At 39.5% G+C, this 22,197-nt stretch overlaps 1 protein-coding gene across 1 annotated transcript in view; it reads left to right on the top strand.

Annotated features, from left to right (window-relative positions):
- LOC104385369 (ubiquitin-associated protein 2-like) overlaps positions 1-21,707 on the top strand; it is a gene marked incomplete at its 3' end in the record, with an annotated part of 53,254 nt that extends 31,547 nt beyond the window's left edge. The window contains exons 9-20 of the mRNA XM_009993811.1: positions 2,824-2,891; positions 4,661-4,850; positions 5,606-5,819; positions 6,617-6,891; positions 9,641-9,813; positions 10,887-11,097; positions 12,280-12,319; positions 15,037-15,202; positions 17,872-17,938; positions 19,232-19,427; positions 20,686-20,777; positions 21,660-21,707. Coding sequence (XP_009992113.1) covers positions 2,824-2,891; positions 4,661-4,850; positions 5,606-5,819; positions 6,617-6,891; positions 9,641-9,813; positions 10,887-11,097; positions 12,280-12,319; positions 15,037-15,202; positions 17,872-17,938; positions 19,232-19,427; positions 20,686-20,777; positions 21,660-21,707 — 1,740 coding nt within the window. The remainder of the gene's footprint in view (positions 1-2,823; positions 2,892-4,660; positions 4,851-5,605; positions 5,820-6,616; positions 6,892-9,640; positions 9,814-10,886; positions 11,098-12,279; positions 12,320-15,036; positions 15,203-17,871; positions 17,939-19,231; positions 19,428-20,685; positions 20,778-21,659) is intronic.
- Positions 21,708-22,197: the final 490 nt, after the last annotated feature.

Here is a 22,197-nt window from a genome sequence, read left to right on the forward strand (position 1 = left end):
TGGATGTGTTCAAGGGAAGGCTGGATGTGGCACTTAGTGCCATGGTCTAGCTGATGTGGTCATGTTGGTCATAGGCTGAACTTGATGATCTTAAAGGTCTCTTCCAGCCTTGGTGATTCTGTGATTTGCTATCTGCAGATAAAGACCAAGTGTTTTTCTGAAGAACTTTTTGTTTAAATGTGAGTGAAATTTAATGTTGTTTGACAATAGAAGGGTTAGATTTTTCTGATCTAGTAGTCCTGTCTGTTACTTACCTTTAGTAGTGAGTTGCAGTGAAAACAGGAGTTTGTATTTTGTTAGAGGGATCTTCAGGATGTGGACAATGAAGGACCAGACAAATCTTAAGGTGCTGTAGATGGTTTTTCATGTTAAAATTGCAATTATATTCTCCTGGCTAATGAAAATGAATCACAGAATTGTTTTGGTTGGAAAAGATCAGAATCCAACAGTAGCCTAACTCTACCAAGTAAAGTTTAACTGCAGAAGCTATCAGAAGGGGAGAAATAGAATACATACAAATTATTGGAAAGTGGAAGAAGGCAAACATTTTCTCTATGATACTGGTAGTCTTAGGTTATATTTTAAATAACAGCAACACTTTAAAAAAAAAGGAAAAAAAAGTGGGTTTTAGTAGAAAATAGAAAAAAGAGTGTTTTGGGAAGCAGCATGAAAACTTCTTTTATTTTCTTTATCTTCAGTGCATCATATCAAAACAGTAATAAGATTTTGTTATTTTTTATTTGTTCATGTTTTTATAGGGATGCTGGAGTATTATTTTCCTGTTCTCCTCACCTATCAACTGGCCATAGCAGCTGGTAGTTAGTTGTTAAATATGTTGCTTGTTTGGTGATTGGAGAATGATTTTTATCATAGGAACAGGAGCTGAAAAGCCCAGACATTTCACTGCAGATGGAGGAAATACCCTTGTGAGGCAGATGTTTGCAAATGGTTCGTGACCATTCATTCAGTCCTGGGAAAATGCTGGAGTCTCAGTGAAATATTTGTGAGCATGAATAACTTTGGTAGGAGCCAATAATACTACTTCTAAGAAATACTTAATATATCTGCAAAAACACAACTTTCAGCTCCCGCTGCACGAAGTACGTATTTTGACAAATGCTATAGTCTCAGCGGGCATTTGAATTAAGTGCTTGATTGGAGCATGTGGCCGTGAGTTTGCCACAGAGTGTAGCGTGTGCTACAGTGTAGCTGAGCTGGTAGCTGGAGACTTCAGTTTTGCATGCCAGTTCACTTGAAGAGCAGTTTTCCTCACTCCTATGTCAAGCATGCTTCTGTGTTGTCACAAACATCCTTAGGCTCCCTGATTTGCTTAGTTTTCAGGATTCATCAGTGTTTTGATCACAGTTAATCTTACCCTGGATTATGTGAGTGTAAGAAACTGTTGACATTACAGATAATTTAATATTTAACCAAGGGACTGCAGAACATAGGCTGCTGCTCGTGCAATTAGCTGTCCTCCTTGTGCCACATAAGGCAGGAATCTCATAACACTACAAAAAGTACAGTACCCATTGTGCAAAAATAACACATGCAGTGAGGAGGGGGCTGAACAAGAGAGAAGTAGACTCTTAATTGAAATTATGGTAGAGCTGAATCTTCTTTCTTAGTTTTGGTCAGTGCATAGAGTTGAGGGCAGGCAGCATTGTGCATAAGACAGAGGTGTGTTCCAGAAGGATGAGACTGAAATCATGTTGTATTGTCAGCAAAAGAAGGTAGGAATTTTGGTGGTACTCATTGTTTTCATGACACAGTTTGTTGCAAACAAGTGGGTGCTAGGGGAGTACATGAAACATTTGAACTTAGCTTCTGAGTGGTACGTGGTTGTTTGCAGTCAGCTCTTCTGCATCGTGCTTAAATCAACAGTGCTTCAGAGGAGAATCCCAGTCAGATGATAGTGTTCAGGGATATACGTGCTTTCACTAGGATGTGGGATGGAAGATGAAATTGGCTCACATCCATTATGTTCTTTAAACTGGACTGCTAGCAACATATACAATTAAAAATGCTTAGTTTCCTGGAAGAGCTGTATTCAAATGTCACATTCTGAGTGTTTAAACAGGTCAGTTGTTCTTTGGTCTTAACACAAAGCCACACCAAAGTAGGTAAGATAGATGTTGTGCAAATTTAATTTAAAATATAGCTATTATAGGGTTATACATGCATATCTTTTCCTTGTTATGCTTAACCCGTACTGACTTAACACCTGCTCTGGTTGCAAGTATTCATGTAAATAGCAATCAATTAAACCTGGGAAGCTGTAACTGTTTACTATTTTTTAAAAAGGAAAAGCTAATGAAAGTCTCTGATGGTGATGTGGGCTGAGGTGTAAAACACAGAGATACATGAAATTAATGGGGATGGTGCAGTGTTTTAGACTTCTGCAACAGAATTTATCAGAGTTGCTCTATAGAGTCCTAAATTATGTCTGCACAAGGTATCTTTACACTGATGATATACCAGCTGTCATGTTAATTACTTTCTACTGGTATATTTTTCAGTTCAACTCTTGCTCAAACTGATATAGCTACACTGGTTTGCCATTGTGTGTGTTCAGTAGGTGAAATTTCCTGATACTTTAATTAAATTTGTATGCAGTTCTGTGGAGAAGACACTGACGTTCAACTATATTTTTTTGTCATTTTAAGCAGAACTGCAGCATAACTAATTGTAATGGTGTTTGACTTCACTTTTATGTTGAAAGTGCATGACCAACATGGAATTTCTGCAGATACTGCAACAGTGAAATGTGACCCCCTGTATTATTAAAATACTTTTCTCCCCCAACCCACCTCTCTTTTTCAGCTTTCTGAAACAAAAGTCTTCACTGCTTCCTCTGTTCCAGCTGAGAATCATGTGACTGCTGGGCAAAGGTAAGCTCTTTTCCACATTTTTCCTATATGTGAAAAGTCTTTTGCTTTGTTAGGTGATGTTAGCTTCCACATACAAAATGTTGAATAAAGCACAGGGCAGCCCTGGTCAGGAGTTTGTCAAGTTGATTTCATAATTGCAAAAGCCTTGCTTGCAAATCATTGGTTTTGTGTGTTCCTGTGTTACCTATTTTTCACAATGGAGCCAAACTTGCCAAATCCACTAGCATAATACTGAGAAGACCCTTCCTTCTTCACGAAGTCTGCTTACCAGCGGGAGTAAAAGTAGTTGGCAAGAATAGTTTTCTGCTGTTGAAAAGGAAACTCTGGCTTTGCTGTCCAGAAAGTGGAAATCCTGCCCCTGTAGATGCAAAAAAGTGTACAGAATGTAGTGCGTTGATAGATGTGTTAATAGAAAAGCTTGGGTTGGTAAGAAGGTGAATTTCCTGGTAAGCATCACTATTACTTGCCTTAACTGATTATGTAGTTTGGATAAAGAACCAAAAATAAGGGGGGGAAAAAAACAACCTGTTGGATCATGTTGATGATGATGTGGAATCAATTGACTGTGTTAGCCTCAGATCCTAGGTGAGCAGATTAAAGCTCTATGTTGAAGACTTCAGTAGGTGGATAGCATGAGATCTGAAAATTAGATAGCCTGATGGTCTCAAGATATCTTGATGCAGCTGTACTGCTGTACTCCAGATTGCAGCAACATTTCCCTTACAATATGAATGTCATCTGGAGAAGGCATAGTGTCAGTTGGTCTACAGTTTATGTTCCTGTGCTTCTTAAAGTTCATATGATAACATGGTCACTATTCTAATGGAAATAATCTTCCAGTGGGTGTGCCTCAAATTATGTTAGAAAACATTCCAGTTCATCAGCTCAAATTCTGGTGGTTTTGTTTCGTTTTGTTTGTTTGGGGCATTAAGAAATCTATGCTAATGAAAATGCTGAAAGCAGCTCTTCAACCCAAGCCTGTGGTATATTTAGGATAAGTTTAAATCAGATTTTTTGGAGTAGATTTATTTTATTTCTGAATGCTTTCCTTTTTCTTGGATAAAGCTGTGCAAAATATGTGGTAGGGGTTAGTAAGGCATGCCAAAACCAAGAAAATCAATGTTTCTCATCCTGCTCAGGTATGTTTGGTAGTGTAACTTTGGATATGTGCCTGCTGTGAGAAACTTAGCTTTTATCTGTGCTGCTCCTGTGACTTCCGTGTCACTGCATATTCACTCAATCGCTGCATGGTGACTTTAATGTGCTCATACCTATCCTGTACAGAGGTGGTACTTGGATCCCTTGCTCTTTTTAAAGGGGTAGTGTGATACACAGAATGTGGATTCCGAATATACATATATATATATATCCATTATATATATATACATATATATATATAATGGGCTTGCAGGCAGGATCCACTTCAACATTAGATATCTTTTATGACTTGTCTCCGGTGACATGGTTATATTAATCACATAGGTTATTTATGTGATATGTGATGTTATAAATTTGATAATGTTTGAAAAAAATGAGTGCAAAGATAATTTATATTCTAACTGTAGTGGAAGGTTTCAGCTAGCTAAATATTACTTTCTGGCAAAAATCTCTATTCTAACTCTTTTTGTATTGCAGACAAGCAATATTTGGAAGGACTGTTTATCAGTAATAATTCTGTTGCTGATACAGCAGCTTTAGTCGCCTTTCTTTACTTTCAGTGCAGCCTCATCATCATGTTTATTGCAGCCAGACTTCTCTTTTTCTTACAGTATTGATTTGGTAACGCTGCTTCAGAAGCCTGTGACTTCTGCCCAAGAGACAGAAGGCAACTCATTTGAGTCTCCTCAGCAGCAGACCTTTGGCCAAGCCCTAGTCTTCACAAATTCTCAGCACAGCACTCAGATGGCGTCAGGAACTGGCAGCTCCAGTGCTGTAAACTCTTATTCTCCTCAAAGTCTGGTAAAATTATCTTATGTTTTCTAAATATTCTTCATGAGTAAATATTTCAGGGTAAACAACCTTTCCAGTACTGGACATTTCATGAAATGTTTCAGTAATTGTAAAATTTAGGTGGCAAATGTTGAAGGAATGGAGTTAAGAGTTCTGTTCTTTCCGTTCACACACACATACAAAAATAAGACTTCTTGTACTTGTTTTGCTAAGTAGTTGTTTCTTGATTTACATGAAGTACTTCTGTTACTTTATGAGCAAGGAGTAGGTGTATTTACTGCATGCTGATTTAGGATGAAATAATTTGTTTATAGGAAAGAGGTCTATGCCAGAAAACTATGTGTTGTTTCCAAGCACATATCCGATTGCTTTTCATGGAAACCTGCCTATTTCTGAGTCAATTGTGAGGGCTTGAAACTGAGCACTTAAAATTTACTAAACAGTTGGACTGATTTCCAGAGAATAAATATGCACACTTTGAAGATACATGAATTCAAGTAGATCAGTATTGTTGCAGTCAGTGGTGGAAGTTGTATCAATGATAATCAAAGAGGACAGGGCCATACACTACAGCTGCTCAAATTTTTATTGGTCAGTTTTTGGTAATCGAAGGCTAAAGAAGTTGTTTTAGTTGCTGCCAAATAGCAGCTGTAGGCTTTGACCCTATGGTTATGTTCAAATTATTTATGGGATATTTCACTCCACTCCTTCCCTGCCTTTTTTTTTTTTTTTTTTTTTCTTTTTTTCTTTTTTTCTTTTGGTAGTCTGCAGTTCTTTGTTCTGGCTTTGGAGAACTTGGATCCTCTAAACTGGCAAACTCTACTGGATCCCAAATCTTAGACCAGTTGAAATCTCCAGGACTGGGCCAGTTTACCTCTCAACAAAACCTCAGTAGCGCCTCCACCACTACCACAACGACCACATCATCTTGGGATCTAAAACCACCCATTACTCAGTCCTCAGTCCTTAGTCAGTTTGGTAAGTGCTTTGACATAGCTTCCTCTCTCTCTCTTAGTCTGGGCTATTTCTTAATGCCAATGATAGTTTAAATTGCCCTAATGAAAAACTTTTTCCAAAAAAATGTAATCCTAATAACACAATTGGTTGCAACATTGTAAGAGTTACATTTATTTGCTGGAAATAGACATGGGTATATCACAAACTAGGTTTTGATAGGCTTAACGTTATCCATGGTTATTGACCAGTGCTCTGAGCCACTGCCTGGCTTTCAGTGTCCAAAAAATATGACTGGGGAAGACTTGGAAAAAAACTGTTAGTGATCAGTATCTTTTGACTTTCAGCTAGGTTGAAATGGTAGATGACTTCCTATTTGTTCTGAAAATCTAGTCTGTAGGGACAGGAAATCCCAAATCATAATACTTCTAAGCTGCAATTCCAGACACCTTGGAAGTGATCACAGTTTATCGTGATGGTTAATTGCAGTGAAACCTACAATAGAATCATAGAATGGGGTGTTTGATTAAAATAATCCATAACAGTTTTTGAGACCTAATGTGTGATAACGTTAGGTGACTACATAGATGGTTTTGTCTTCATATTTTTGAAGAAAGCCAAGTAATGCTTACCCACTTCTGTTTATTTAGAGAATATCAAATGTTGTCCTTATGACAGTGATGAAGGTCATATGAAACTCATGTGAAAATCATAGCTGTTGAGTGTGTCAGGTCACCCAGATTCTTTCATGAAGAGTAGGAGTGAGAAGGGCAGAGTGTAATGCTTTAATTTTGGTATTTATTTTTCCCAATGCTGACCAGACTTTAAATCCCAGCCTGAACCATCCCCAGTTCTGAGCCAGCTGACCCAACGACAGCAGCAGCAAGTGCAAACAGTTACTGTTCCTCCTCCTGGGCTGGAGTCCTTCTCTGCCCAGGTAAAACTTCGAGAGCCATCACCAGTAGACACCTCTACAGCTGTTAGCAAAATGTTACAGCTCCCCACTGTGTCTATGGATAACCAGGCAGTGACTGCCCATCAAACCCAGCAAAAACAGATAAAACCACCAAAACGGAGGATAACTCCAGCATCCAAGGTGGGTAGTTGAATGGTGGCTGGTCCTTAGTACATGTAAAAACATACAAAAGCTTGTGTCAGAAATAGTGCAGCCAGCAGGACCAAGGCAGTGATTGCCCCCTTATGTTGGGCACTCGTGAGGCCACACCTTGAATTCCGTGTTCAGTCCTGAGCCTCTCTCTACAAGAAGGACATGAAAGTGCTGGACTGTGTTGAAGGAGGAGTAACAAAACTTGTGAAAGGTCTGGAGCACAACTGTTACCAGGAACATCTGAGGGAACTGGGGTTATTTAGTCTGAAGAAAAGGGGGCTGAGGGGAGACCTTATCACTCTCTACAACTGCCTGAAAGAAGATTATACCAGGTGGGAGGTTATCCTTTCTCTTAACAAGAGAAAAGATGAGATGAAATGGCCTCTAGTTGTGCCAGGGGAGGTTTAGGTTGGTTATTAGGCATAGTTTCTTTCCTGGATGGATTGTCAGGCACTGGGACAGGCTGCCCAGGGAAGTGGTGGAGTCACTATCCCCGGACATATTTAAACAACATGTAGATGTGGTGCTGGTCAACATGGTTTAGTGGTGGACTTGGCAGTACTGGGCTAATGGTTTGACTTCATAAGTTCTTATCCAGCTTGATAGTACCAAAATGATTCTGTGATTCTATCCTATTTATAAGTTGCTATTTAGAAGAGAGCAAAGACCATGGTATATTTCTTGTTTATAAAGCAGGAAGTTCTAAGCTGGATAATTTTCAAGTCTGAAATACAGTGATGTTTTCTTTTCCAAGCACAGATCTGATTGCCGCGTGTGAAAAATGACTGTTGCTGAGTGATTTGGGGTTGATGGAGTAGCCACAACGTAAATGTTGGCTGAAAGCAGATGACACATTGATATTGTAGAATTGCATGGCTTATTATAGCCCCAGAAGAAGTCAAGATAGAGGAAGAGTTTGACGTGGTAGATGAGGATTGGGTTCGGGATCAGTTGAGTAATCTGGACATCCATAAATCCATGGGTCCGGATGGAATGCACCCAAGGGTGCTGAGGGAGCTGGCGGAGGTCATTGCTAGGCCACTCTCTATCATCTTCAGTAAGTCATGGGCAACAGGAGAGGTGCCTGAGGACTGGAGGATAGCAAATGTCACACCAGTCTACAAGAAGGGCAAGAAGGAGGACCCGGGTAACTATAGACCGGTCAGCCTCACCTCCATCCCTGGAAAGGTGATGGAACAACTTGTTCTTGGCACTATCTCCAGGCACATCAAGGACATGGGGGTCATCAAGAGCAGTCAACATGGTTTTATCAAGGGTAAATCATGTTTGACTAACCTCATAGCCTTCTATGAGGAAATTACTAGGTGGATAGATGATGGTAGAGCGGTAGATGTGGTTTATCTTGATTTCAGTAAAGCATTTGACACCGTCTCCCACAGCATCCTTGTAGAAAAGTTGATCAGGTATGGGTTTGGTGACCAGGAAGTGAGGTGGATTAGGAACTGGTTGAAAGGAAGGAGTCAGAGAGTTGTAGTCAATGGGGCAGAATCTGGTTGGAGGTGTGTGACTAGTGGAGTCCCACAGGGGTCGGTACTGGGACCGGTGTTGTTCAACATCTTCATCAACGACCTGGATGAGGGTATAGAATGTACCCTCAGCAAGTTTGCTGATGACACTAAGCTGGGAGGAGTGGCTGACACACCAGAAGGCTGTGCTGCCATTCAGAGAGACTTAGATAGGTTGGAGAGTTGGGCGGGGAGAAACATGATGAAATTCAACAAGGGGAAGTGCAGAGTTTTACATTTGGGGAAGAACAACACCATGTCCCAGTACAGGTTGGGGGCTGAACTGCTGGAGAGTAGTGTAGGTGAAAGAGACCTGGGGGTCCTGGTAGACAGGAGGATGACCATGAGCCAGCAATGTGCCCTTGTGGCCAAGAAGGCCAATGGCATCCTGGGGTGCATTAGAAAGGGTGTGGTTAGTAGGTCAAGAGAGGTTCTCCTCCCCCTCTATTCTGCATTGGTGAGGCCACATCTGGAGTATTGTGTCCAGTTCTGGGCCCCTCAGTTCAAAAAGGACAGGGAACTGCTCGAAAGAGTCCAGCGCAGAGCTACGAAGATGATTAGGGGAGTGGAACATCTCCCTTATGAGGAAAGGCTGAGGGAGCTGGGTCTCTTTAGCTTGGAGAAAAGGAGACTGAGGGGTGACCTCATCAATGTTTACAAATATGTAAGGGGTGAGTGTCAGGGGGACGGAGTTAGGCTTTTCTCAGTGATGACCAGTGATAGGACAAGGGGTAATGGGTGTAAATTGGAGCATAGGAAGTTCAAGGTGAATATCCGAAAAAATTTTTTTACTGTGAGAGTGACAGAGCACTGGAACAGACTGCCCAGGGAGGTTGTGGAGTCTCCCTCACTGGAGACATTCAAAACCCACCTGGATGAGTTCCTGTGTGATGTACTCTAGGTGACCCTGCTCTGGCAGGGGGGTTGGACTAGATGATCTCTTGAGGTCCCTTCCAGCCCCTAAGATTCTATGATTCTATGATTCTTTCAGCTGCAAGTCAGGGCACAGAATCAGTGAATTAATTTCAGGTTACAGGATTGTAGTTAATTTATGTGATGTAAACTGGGGGGGTTTTCACAGATACAGTTTACACTGAAGGCTGAGGCAGTAACTGAAGAAGCCTGTAGTGAAGGGAAGAGGGGATGTCACTAATATATTTAATACAGATAGTGCATACAAAAGAATTATGGCTTTTTTTTCCTCCTTTAAGATTCCTGCCTCTGCAGTGGAAATGCCTGGATCAGCAGATGTGACAGGGTTAAATGTTCAGTTTGGTGCTCTGGAGTTTGGATCAGAGCCTGCACTCCCAGAGTTTGGATCAGCTTCAAGCAGTGAGAATACCAGCCAGTCGACCAACAATAGCTTGTACTCAAAATCTGTAAAGTATGTGTGAGTTCCCCTTGTGTGTTCTTACATGTCTGTTTTAGGAAGCCAAGTTTTGTGCCAAAGACATTCAAGGCACAGTTACCATGTAATGAAAGGGGGAAGTATAATGACACGTAAGGCTGAGGGCTTTCTGTTGGTGGCATCTTAAAAGAAAGATTTCTAACAAAAATCTCCTTGGAAGAGTCGATGTGAAGGTGGAGATGGCATGAATGTAAATTGCCTTGTAACAATTGCTTTCTCATGTTTCATTGTTCCAATTTTTGGATTTGTTTGCGGGCTTTTTCCTCGTAACATGATGTATTTTTCAACCAGGAGAGATGCCCCTTGTGCCATATATGAGTGTAAGTAGATTGGCAACAGGTTACAGATCTGATGCTTTCATGGAATGAGAAAGGCAGCCAGGCTTTCAGTATGCAAAAGTTCTTACTGAAATGCTAAAATAATGATAAATGCCAACATACTAGTAACCCATTTATTTCTTCCTTTTTAATTTAAAAAAAAATTGCCTTAGTAAAAAGCTTTCTGAAGTTAATTCACAAATACTAGTAAAAATGAACTTTCACATGCATTTCTAGTCCTAGAAATTATTTAAGCTGTTTAGAAAGTTAAACACTCCTGCATGTTCAGAAGTATTTTTTCCTCTTTGCATAGTTCATAGTCTGTTAGACTGTTACTGTAGCTTCAGAATTCTGTTGCAAGAAGACATTGGGTGTTTCTCATCGTGTAGCAGACTATGGATCTAGTTGTTTAAAAAAAGAGATTATGATCATTATTTTATCCTTTGAGAAGGTGGAAATAACATGACTGAAGAGTGTTCATGTGTTAACTCTTGTTTTGTTTGGGCTGGCTGGAGAAGGGTGAATAATGCATAATGCAGCTAACGGTTATGAAGCAGTGATTACTGGGGACCAAAGCAAAATTGTCTTTTTTTCGCTATTAGGTTTTCTAGTATAAATAATGTGTTTTTGACTGTGTGTATAAGGTAGAGAAGATGACTGTATAGGAGCTGGTATTTTCATGAAGGTGTTTGAGGTGTCATTTACCAAGATAATAATTTTTACTTTTTCCAGTGATCCTTTGAATACCTCTTTGCCAATGTCCAATGCAGTACAGGAGACCACTTACACAAGCTCTGCCATCACCTCTTCCAGTCTGACTTGCTCATCCCAGAGCTCCAGCCCAGTAACAACTACATCCTCCTATGACCCGACTTCTGTGCATAGCAGGATAGCGTACCAAAGCTCCATGGCTCCATCTGATTCAACCCCAGTTGCAGTTACGGTGAGTGAACTTCAGAAATAAGACATTGAAAAAGGTGAAATGGTCTAATCCATTATAGCCTTGTGTTACCCTGCCATTTCAATGCTTTTAACTAAGCCAAGTGGTATTTTTGATTCCCAAGACCACAGTGTTAACTTGGTTTTGCTTTTCCTGTTGTGTAGCTGTTTCTGGCTGAACTGTGTGTGTGATAAAACAGCCTCTGATTTTATGGGTTTTGACTTCTGAAATTGCTGTTTGACCTTTCTTCTTAGTAACAGTTAACTTTCTGCTTGAGTGTCCTTCCCTGAAGCTTAGCTCTGAAAAAAGAAACTATGTAAATATCAGTCATGGTGTATTGCCATAAGTTGACAGTTTTTATACAAAAATATATTATTTATTAAATTTATACGGCACCAAGCAAGTGGATCCCAAACTGTTTGTGGCCCCTCCAGCGTTACTCTTTTTTTTGGATCTAAACACCAGTGGGAATCAGTTTCATGTTTTATTTTGAAAAGCATGGGGAGAGGTCTCATCTAGGACAGAGAGAATCTCTTGGGAGATTCAAAAGCACCTACTCTCTTTCTACTCTCTGGAATGTAGGTTTGTTTTAATTTATTAAATGTTTAAGGAACTTGTGACAGTTTGTAAGTGTATTTGCCTTTGGCCTTTGTTATGTAATGGCTCAGTCACACTTGTCTTCTGCACTAGCTCGTATGTACTGGTGAGGATCAAGCATAGACTATCCACTTCTGTACTCCAGCGTTATCCAAAAAACAACTGGTGCTTCTCAAGTCTTATCTTTCAATGGAAAAAAATTGGCATCTCTGTGTAACTTGGATAGTTAAAATTGTGAGTTGCATTAGATCAAAAGCACAACCATTTCCTATCTGTTAATGCAATTCTTTCTTTCATATGGGTGTGAACCTGAAGTTTATGTTGTATACACTACACGGGAAGGTCTCCTGCTGAGGGGTGTAGTATGGGCAGTGTATGGGATTCTCTATGTTCAGGACACCTTGCACTTGAGACAAATATTATGTGGTTTTGTTAACGACAGTAAAAAGTTAATTTTACGCCTTTTTTGTCTTTCAATTTAGAATGAATATAAAATTTTGCATGAAGCATGTTTTATGTGTGATTCAATCTGAAAATGTAATAAATCTCTGAAATTATTTATTCATTAATTTTTCCTTTTTTTTACAGAATGGACATGGTGGTGTTAGAGCACAGGCAACTCTTGACAGTAAGTTTACAATGTTTGGTTTTGCACAGGACTTCCTGATATTTCCTTATTACTTGCTGTGCACATAACTCTAACAGTGACGTCTGGTTTAAGGTTTTCTGTTGTTCTCCCTGACTAATTTTTGGCTGACTCATTTGGGTTTATTTTGTACTTGCATAGGATACACTGCTTGTTCCTTGACTCAAACTGAAGCAGGAAAGCAGTCTTATTAAATTCACAAACCAGAGTAGGCTCAGAATTAGAGAACCTAGTTTGCTGCTGCTTTTCCTTTTGAATTTATCTGCCAAAGATTATTTAATAGAAAATTAAAATAAAATAGTAAATTAAAAATGAAGGTAAAATTCCGTAGCAATTCTTCCAGCTCTGAGTTGGGAAGCTGCAAGTATCATTTAGCAGTAATGAAACCAAGTCGCACTGTTTGAATCCACTTCTTTCTGGGTGAAGTGCGACTTGTGCCTGGTTACAAGCCTGTGGGGAATAAGGGTGACTAACATGCTCCCTCTTCCGGGGAACTTGCTGCTTTGCAGTGAAGTGACGGCGACACGGGGCTGACTTATACAGGCCCTTCTGTGGTCTTTGTCTTGCCTATTTCTGACGTGGTATTTTACTTGTAGCACCCTTACAGCTCTCTTGCTGGACTTAAAGTATAGTATTCAGTCTCCTGACCTTTTGTACCGCTCTGTGGAAGTTTTCAAGGGCAGCAGTGTGACTGAGCATGTTTTGAAATTTTCAACACTTCAATTTTAGGTCTGTGCTCCTCTTGTCCATCTCTTCAAGTAGGTCATTACTGATGCAGCCTTTTTTTTGTGTGTGTGTTATGCTTCTGAGTAGACAGCAATTGTGTATTTAGATATGTAAACAGTGTTTTACTAGTGCCAAGTTCAATTTAAATGAGAAGGACTGCCCAAAGAGTTACTATTTAAAAAAAAATTATATATAAGGCAGCTTTTCAAGTGGAAAACTTTTTTACTGTCATGTACAGAATTAATAAACAATTTGTAAAATTCATTACAGGACTTGTCTTTTTGCAATGGAAAAAAAAGATCCAAGAATTCCTGGTGTTTTTGTAATTATCCTTTAATAGCTTTAGTAGTCTCTTTTTCTTTACCAGTTCTCTCTTGAGAATATTTTTGGCATTTTTTTCTGTATCTCAAGCATAAACTGGAATTAATCTTGTTCCATGTATCTATTTCATGTATTCAAACAGTTCTGAAATTTTCTCTCAGCGTTTGGAAGTACTGACCTTTTCCCTTCTATATGTGCTGATAGTGGTCTTAGTTGTTCACCTCTCAGCTTTGCTGTTGTGGTCCTTTAATATCCAGTTCTCATGCTTCCTAAACCCTTAGTTCAAAGCACGGCTGTTGTGTTACAATTCTGACCATTCTGCTTGTCTCCTGGTTTTCTTTGTGTTGCACGTTAAGTTCAGGCATCTTGTAAAGAGTGTTAATGAAGATAGTGATTCTGTCCCTTGTATTGAAGGACATCAAGAAGAAAAAGCTGCCCTAAATGTATTAAGAGCTGTAAATGTTATTTGCTTATTTTTTTATGAATTGTGCCAGGAGGTATCAGGTGATATGGTCATTGCCTTCATAACTGTGCTTGTTTATCACTTCAATTTCTAACTTCTCTGTTATCTGTTACCCTTATGAGGACCAAGACCTCTAGATTTCTGCTTGCATAGCACCCAATCCAGCATGGAAATGACCCCAAATGGGTCATTCAGTGAGGAAATCAAATCAATAATAATATGATGCGTAAAAACTGTAATATGTCACTTCAGAGCATCTATCTGACTTCTGCTTACTGACTGTTCTAAAACTGTCTTCACATGCTTTGCAAGTTATTGATGATCCACTGGGTAGTGGTCTCTGATGTGCTATGGAAGCATGGGGCACAACTCGCCAGGTTTTATTGCTAGATGAGTACCTCTAATTCTTCATACTATCTTTGCAGGACAAGAGATAAGTACAGAAATAGCTGGGGATTATGCTGGGCAGTAGAGTTCTTCTGTGTCTTATAGTATAGTGATCCGTTGGAAAGGCAAATGTATGGTATACAAGTTTTACTCTGTATAGCCTAAAAAGTAATACTAAGCTAAACACTTTTTGTTATCTAATTCAGTATTTTAAAACTCTTTAGTCATTACAAATGCTTAATGCTGTGCTTAGTCATATCCTTTTATTATTCTACTGCATTACACATTTGACTGAGTGCTCCAAACTGATAAATTATATGTGCCCTGGTACTCCAGCAGTCTCAGCCTTGATCATCAAAGGTGTAGGTGTGTAGGTTGGAATGAAGAAACAGAGCTGTAGGTAAGAGTAGATCTGTGCAGTGCCTTGAAAAGCAGATTACTTTTGTTTGTGGAATCACATGCAAGGAATTCTAAAATGAGTATTGACTTGTAAGCAAAAGCTAGTAATTCAGATAGTGGGAGGTAAAGGACAGAAGACTGTAGTTTGCTACAGGTGTATTAGTGAAAATTATAAATCTATTCTAGGTAAAGAAGTTAAAGAGAAAAAATTATAGTTCTATTGCTGTTTGAATTTTCCTTAATAGCCAGATTGTTTGATAGTGTTACTGCTTCCTAATGATCAGTGTTCTTGTAAATACAGGGGAGAATACTGCTGTGTTCCTGCATCCAGGCTGGAATGTCAGGTTTGCTGAAATTTGCCTTTGAATGTGTCATCTTGTTTCAGCTACTTCATCAGTTCCAGCACCTAAGACAGAGCCTTCTCCCTTACTACCTTCTGCTGGTTCTCTGCCTAGCGTGGTATCCACCACAGCTTCGCTTCTGCCTTCCGCATCTCAGCACCCAGCAACGTTGCCCAGCTTGCCTCAGTCCAGTGATCTGGCCAGCAGCTCACTTTCCCAGTTAAGCAGGTACAGTAGGAGTTATGGTAAACTAAAAGGGGTTCAGTTTTGGGGAAAGGCCACACTTAAGAGTGATGGCATGTGGGGGCTGTCAGGCACCAGGGTCCTCTTTACTGACATTAACCAGAATTTGGACAGATTCAGAAGACAACAGAATATTTATGGTCACAAAGTATGAGCTCTGTGCGGCCTCAAGTTCTTGTAATATATAAACACCTTTGTGTTTCAAGAGGCTCTTGCTTCAATCATGCCAGCTAAATTAGCTAAATCACAAAGTCACAGAACCACAGAGTGTCAAAGTTTGGTAGGGACCTCTGCAGATGATCAAGTCCAACCCCCCTCTCGGAGCCAGACCACCACAGAATCTGGGGCAGGGTCACACAGAAACATGTCCAAATGAGTCTTGAAAGTATCCAGAGAAGGAGACTCCACAGCCTCTCTGGGCAGCCTGTTCCAGTGCTCTGTAACCCTTACAGTAAAGAAGTTCTTCCTTGTGTAAAGTGGAACTCGAGTCCCCCAGTTTGTTTTCCTACTTCGTACACAGTAACTGTTTTTTGTTTAGTGTCTTATGTTTTCCTTAACATTCCTTAGCAGTTTACTTCCTGGGTAATTTTGAAATATTGTTGTTTCAGGTATATTTGTATTTCTTAAAATTAAAATCCAGAAATAATTCTACAGGGAAAGTTTGTGTTGTTTTTTTTTTCTTTTTCTAAGGCATTTCCATAAGACACTCTGAAATACCAGATGAGTCTTCCTGGAAGTGCATTCAGCACAACTTAGCTCATTTGCACTGTCTGTGATTTTCTCAGTGCATGTTACTTGAGCTTCATCCTCAGGTTTGTGACATCCTGTGGCTATACTGGCTGAGTTACATTTTTAGTACTCACTGTTGTACTGTATTTGTTGATGTAAGAAAATAATTTTATGGGATCTTAATTGGGTTTTTTTTGTTTGTTTCCTTTTCCTGTTTCACAACTAGGACATGGTTGGTTTTCTTTTAATATACTAGTGCTTTCTGTTGAATAAAATGGTAAAAGTGTCAAATATTAAGAATTATTCTATTCACATTAGAAACATCATCTCCTCATATTTGTTGAAAAGCTGGTGTACATTGGTAGAAGTTTTAGTTGGAAGATTGATGCTGGTGGGCAGATATAGGAAAAAGATCACGGAATCACAGGATGGTTTGGGTTGAAAGGGACTTTATAGATCATCTCGTTCCAAGCCCCCTGTATGGGCAGAGACACCTCCCACTATACCAGTTTGCTCCAGGCCCCATCCCGTCTGTCAATGAACTCTGCCCCCCTGCCACAGGGAAGGGGCAGCCACAACTCCTCTGGGCAACCTATGCCAGTGTTTCACCTCCTTCAAAGGAAAGAATTTCTAATTTCCAACCTAAAGCTACCTGTCCTTCATCTTCAAACCATTCCCCCTCATCCTATCACTACATGCTTTTTGTAAAAAGTCCCTAATTTCACATAACAAGGGACTTTTTTGAGCCCAAACTGTACATATTTTTTAAGGTTTTTTTTTCTTTGCTTGTTTTCAGTGTTCTTTGTTTATTCTGTACCGTACTGTAAGTTCTTAACCTTCAATTTGTAATATATAACTTCTGTCAGTGTAAATGTTTAAGAACCAGTTTCAGTCACCTTTCAGGAGCATTTAAACATAGTTTGATTACAGATGAATGTTAGTGCTTGTGTTAGTACCAGAAGTTCAGGGTCCTGGTCATCTAGGGAAAAAAAAGATGGTGCTTCCAAAAGCGGAGTTATCTGTAGATGTTTTGCAGCAAGGGATTTATTTTCATACTTTGCAGTGTATGTATAAAACTGAACCAGTAATTCTGATCTTTTCAAAGAGGAAATAGCTTTTGGCAGGGTGTAGTGGTGTGAACGAGCCTAGATCAGACTTCCAGATCCTGAAGTAGTATGGCTAATTTTGCACCTTTCACAAATGTTCTTTGTTTGCTGGTCTTTTTCAGCCCTGTCTTTTGAGAGTGTGTTGGGGCTTTTGGTGGAGTTATAGAGCAAATAGCCTGTAGTTTTATTTTGTTAAACTAATGTTACACAGCTTAAAATGTTGGAAGTACCATAGTGAGTCAAACCAAAGCACTTCCTCACTTGATCAATACCTGCGCTCTGGCTGGTAGCAGCACTTGCTCAGGGAAGGAGCGATGAACAAACTGTTTGTTGTGCGAACCTTCTGGTTTTGGACTTCACATGTTTTGGAGTCCTTGCCACATAATTCCTGAAGCAACTGTTGTTCTTCTAAGCATACGGTAAATTAATAACTACAAATGAATGGTGTTTTACATGTTTGTTATTATTAATTGTCTCTTTATTTCAGGTTTTTTTCATTAAAATGTAGTAGGATATTACTTAAAGGACAAAATACCTGTGGGGAGTATGTATATATGCACACACGCATATCTTCATGCACATGTATGTGTATATATATACTTGGACCTCTACTGAAAATGTTGGGATTTTTTGACAAATATTCTGTGGTGTGCATGTATGTGAATTTTTATTCTTTAGCTAGTACCCTACTGCCTGTTCTGTGTTTGTATGTATTCTTCTGTGTGTGTATACATATATATACGCACACACAAACACATATGTATTTAAAATAGTTCTTGGAAAAAATAATTTTATTATTTCTTTGCAATTTCTTTCTAGCTCCCTTTCCAATCATCAGAACAACCTCTCCCCTGCCTCAGTGCTGTCTTCAGGCACATCACATGTGGTAAGTCTTGTTTGCAATTCAACACGTTTAGCATATAGGCAGTTAGTCTGATGATTTAAGACACTTTCTTGAACATCGTTGCATCCCAGAACACTGCAAACCAAAGCAAGAGCCTTACCTCAGAAAAGGACTGCCAGTCCTCTGGTGGTAAAAAAAGTCTACCACTTGTCATGTGTACTAGATCAGTATTAGCTATTACAGAGACTCGCCAGTCATACAACTGCAGAGGAAATTTTCATGCGAGCCAGAAGGGATGGAATAAAGAAATTGCTTGTAACAAATGTACTTCATAAAAAAGAATCTTCAGAAGTGGCTGCCTGAAACTGCTCCAGATGTGCTCTGGAGAGATTAACTGGAAGAATGCAGGTGGTGGAATGATACATGTACTGACAGATGTTTCATGACATGATTTTAAGGTTTTCTCTGTGGCATTGTTGTCATGCATGCATGTAATACATTTGAGATAACAAGGCAAATAGTGGTCAACACAGTGGCCGAGATGAGGTTGCACAGATGAAAGTCAGATAGATACTGCCTTGGTCTGTGATCGAGACCTTCTGTACAATCCCAGCCAGGGTGTGCAGATAGGTTTCTTCTCTTCTTTATGCCTGTATTTTGGTTTGTAGTGCCCAATCCCTACTGAATGTGTAACTTAAAAATCCACACCCAAATACCCTTCTTTTCTGTTGTCAGAGATGTTCTGACTTCTGTGTGTTAATAGCAGTTTTGCAAGTGTGATCATCTTACTGCTAAGGCACTGTATTGTGCTGGATTCAAACGAGGAACTCCTTCATCCTCCTGTGTTCCTGTGATGTACCTGGTCTGCTCTTGAGTTTACTACAATGATTCTGTTATAGGGAACTACAGTTTTAATATTTTAAATTCCAGAAATGCATTAAGGAAATCACAGTAGTAGCAGTGTCCTGTATTTTAAAAACAAATACTGACTTCTGGAAGAATATAGGAGTTTATTTCATATAACAAGTACTAGCTTAAAGGAGTATAAAACAAAAAGCAAGAAATAAGGCAATGGAGTGACACTTGAGTTACCATGTTATAATTTTTTGATGTTTCAGCGGTTTGAATTCTACTCTTATAATAATTTTCTTTGAATGCTTAAAAATCACAAGTATACAACTTATTTGTTTGCTTAGTATTTAGATAATGGATATCTTATGCATGTGCTGCTGTTACTTAAATAATTGATGTGTTGGGTTTTTTTATTCCCCCCCAGCATCTTCCACTGTGGTTTATTTACTCCGTGATCCTTAATTCTGTTTGTCTCCTTTCTAGCACACTAGTGTTGAGAACACAACTTCACTCCAGCCCTCAACGACCTTTTCAACTGCTTCAACCTCAGCCACTAGCACCACCTCCTCCGTTGTCAGCATGGCAAGCAGTATGAACACTACGAACAGCCTTGGCCTGAGCGTTAGCAGTGTGTCGATACCAGCTGCTACCACACGAGCAGCTCCCTTAGTGTCTTCAGGTTCGAAATGTTAAGAGATCATGTGGATAGACAGAGGACTTCAGTCAGCAGGGCTGTCAGTTGAGCATCTCACCAGCCATAACTTCACTAAGAAATCTGCACTCTTGACTAGCATCTTCAGCATGCTTTATTTGCTGTCTAATAAAATAAAGTTGACTGGTTTTGTGTATTTGAAATATTTGTTAGGGTGTTTACGTGGCATTTATACAACACATTCCATCCCCAAAGATCTTTATAGACATCACAGCAGTTCTGACTTTGAAGATGATAGATGTTGGGTTAGGAGATTTGCTGGGTTTGTATTCCAGATTGTGATCAACTCCTGTCTGTGAATTCACATCATCTTTTAATTTCAGCCTTCCCTGTGACTTGAATTAACTTGACAGTATCAAAATATACTGCAATGTCCTCATTATCATATGCCACCTCCCTACTGACACATGTAAAGAAAGGGAAGAAGTGTCTAATGTTTGGGTCATTCCACAGCAAATAGCACTTCAGAAAAGGGGCCCACAGAGAGAGAAGGTGGGGAGACCTCTTTTACTGAAGTGGAAGCATTGCTAAATTCTCTTTTGTTTCTCTAATCAACTTTTAACTGCTAAAAGGAAATCTTGTGGAGGGAAGTGAATGATTTAAATATTGACATCAAACTTACAAAAGGCTTTGTTATTCCTGTGCCTTCTAAATGAAGTGTCTGATGACTGGCCAAAGTGCAATTTTTTAAATTTCTGCTTCCTAGCACTACCTCATGGAAGCAACTAAAACTGTTTCAATTAACTTTTCTTTGCTGTTCTCAGCTACAATAAGTTACCCACAAAAAGTAGGCTGGCAACATTTAGTGCTTTCCAGTCTATTGCTGGCATAAGGGGGAGTCTGTTGACAGAGCAGAATATGAGAGAGTGTGCTCTCTTAGATTGAGAAAAATGTGTAAATTTTTCCTTCAGGAGGAGACTAAGGAGAGGAGGAGTTTCCTTAATTCTTGTAATCCTCCTGGACAAACTAGATATCAAAATCAGACTGTTCTCTGATAGCAGTTTGCAGTCTTAAGTAGTCTGTGTTTGCCCTTCACTGAGGCATGGTTAAACTCTTCAGGCTATTTTGAGCACTACTATCAATCAGTACAAAATTCTTCTGTGCAGTTCTGCTCTTTACAAACTATGACAGAGCAGCTGCCAGGGCTTGTGAGCTGTCTTGTGTCAATGCTGAAGCCTTTCCTTTTCTAAAGGCTTCTTAAAGTGTCTATATTTTGATCCTACAGGCAAAGCTCCCCCAAACCTGCCCCAAGGTGTACCGCCCTTGTTGCATAACCAGTATATTGTGGGACCTGGAGGACTTCTACCTGCCTACCCAGTAAGCAGTTTAATTATTCCTGTCCTTGATTGCTTAACCCCTGGTGCAAGTGAGCCCTCCAGACCTGCTGTTGTCTATGCAAGGCATTTCTGCTGGCTTGTGTTGCATGTGGAATTCTTATTACAAATGCTGAATATGTGAAATATGTTCATTGAGAGTTTACTGTTGATAGTAAAGTGCAGAATTACTGGAACAGACCTGAATTGGCAACTGTTGAAGCTAAACATGCAGGTTGCTAAGGTTGCCAGTGATAGCAGTTTTTTGGTCCCTTTGAGTAAAATTAGACTAATTCAGGTTTGTGTTACTGGAATAGATTTACTATAGTAATGGTTGAAATGTGCTGTTTGTCCTGCCTGTCGTACTTAGATTGCGCATAGTTTTTTGATGCGTGACTAGGATCCATATATTTTTTGCTACCTGTTTTTTAGATCAGAAAGTTTATTCTAATCAACTTTCCATATCACACCTAATGTAGGGGGCAGATATCAAAGGTTGCTTTGTGATCTAGTCATCAAAACTTAAATCCCATTATTCTCAGAAGTAAGGGTTGCAGCAAAGAAGGCTGTTGCTTTTACTACCACATCTGAATACCTTGTAGATTTTTCACAAGCTGACGAATGATGTATCTGTGAAAACAGTATTGAAGATGGGACAGTCAGACTCTCCTCAAAGCATGGCTGTCACCAAGAAACTACATCTGAGTAGCAAGCCGTTTTAAGATTTGCTCTTTTAGCCTAGAAGTGCTACCGTGTGCTCTGATGGCACATTGTGACCTATATCTGTGCACCTTTAAAATGGACTGGACTGAGTTCCAACTGTTTGCTGGTGAACATCAGCAAAGTGTATTATAATGATGTTGTATTTTTATCTGTCTTTAAGCAGATCTATGGTTATGATGATCTCCAGATGCTTCAATCCAGGCTGCCAATGGTAAGTAAATGGCTTGGTCTTACTAATTTTAAACAAGTTATCTGCAGTGTTGATAATTTGTGCAGGATAAATTGTTTTATTTAATGGTGATTTAAGAGCTTATCCTTATGTTCTCTATTCCATTTTTTAAAAGATCCAGAAATAGTTTCTCTAGGTGGTGTAAACTGACAGTAAGCAACTGTTGTATCATGCATGTGTCCATCTGCAGATTCTGTAAATGGAAGCAACTGTGCTCTATGCTTTTGAGTGGAGAAATTTTTGATTGTTGTAGCAACAGTATGACATCTTCTCGAATCTCGTTGAAACCTGAACATGCATATTTTCTTTTACCAAATGTTAGTAAATACACAAATTGACAGCCAGCAGGTGCATCTGACAGGTTTTGGAGGTGCTCATTGGTAGAGACCTTTGTGTATGCTTTGTGGCAAAAATTGCAGAGGAGCCACAGGAAGGACATACGAAGTTTTCTTCCTTACCTGGGTCTAGAATA

The sequence above is a fragment of the Chaetura pelagica genome, unplaced genomic scaffold (genome assembly GCF_000747805.2).
Source record: "Chaetura pelagica isolate M959 unplaced genomic scaffold, ChaPel_1.0 scaffold283, whole genome shotgun sequence".
In the NCBI taxonomy this organism is placed as follows: Eukaryota; Metazoa; Chordata; class Aves; order Apodiformes; family Apodidae; genus Chaetura; species Chaetura pelagica.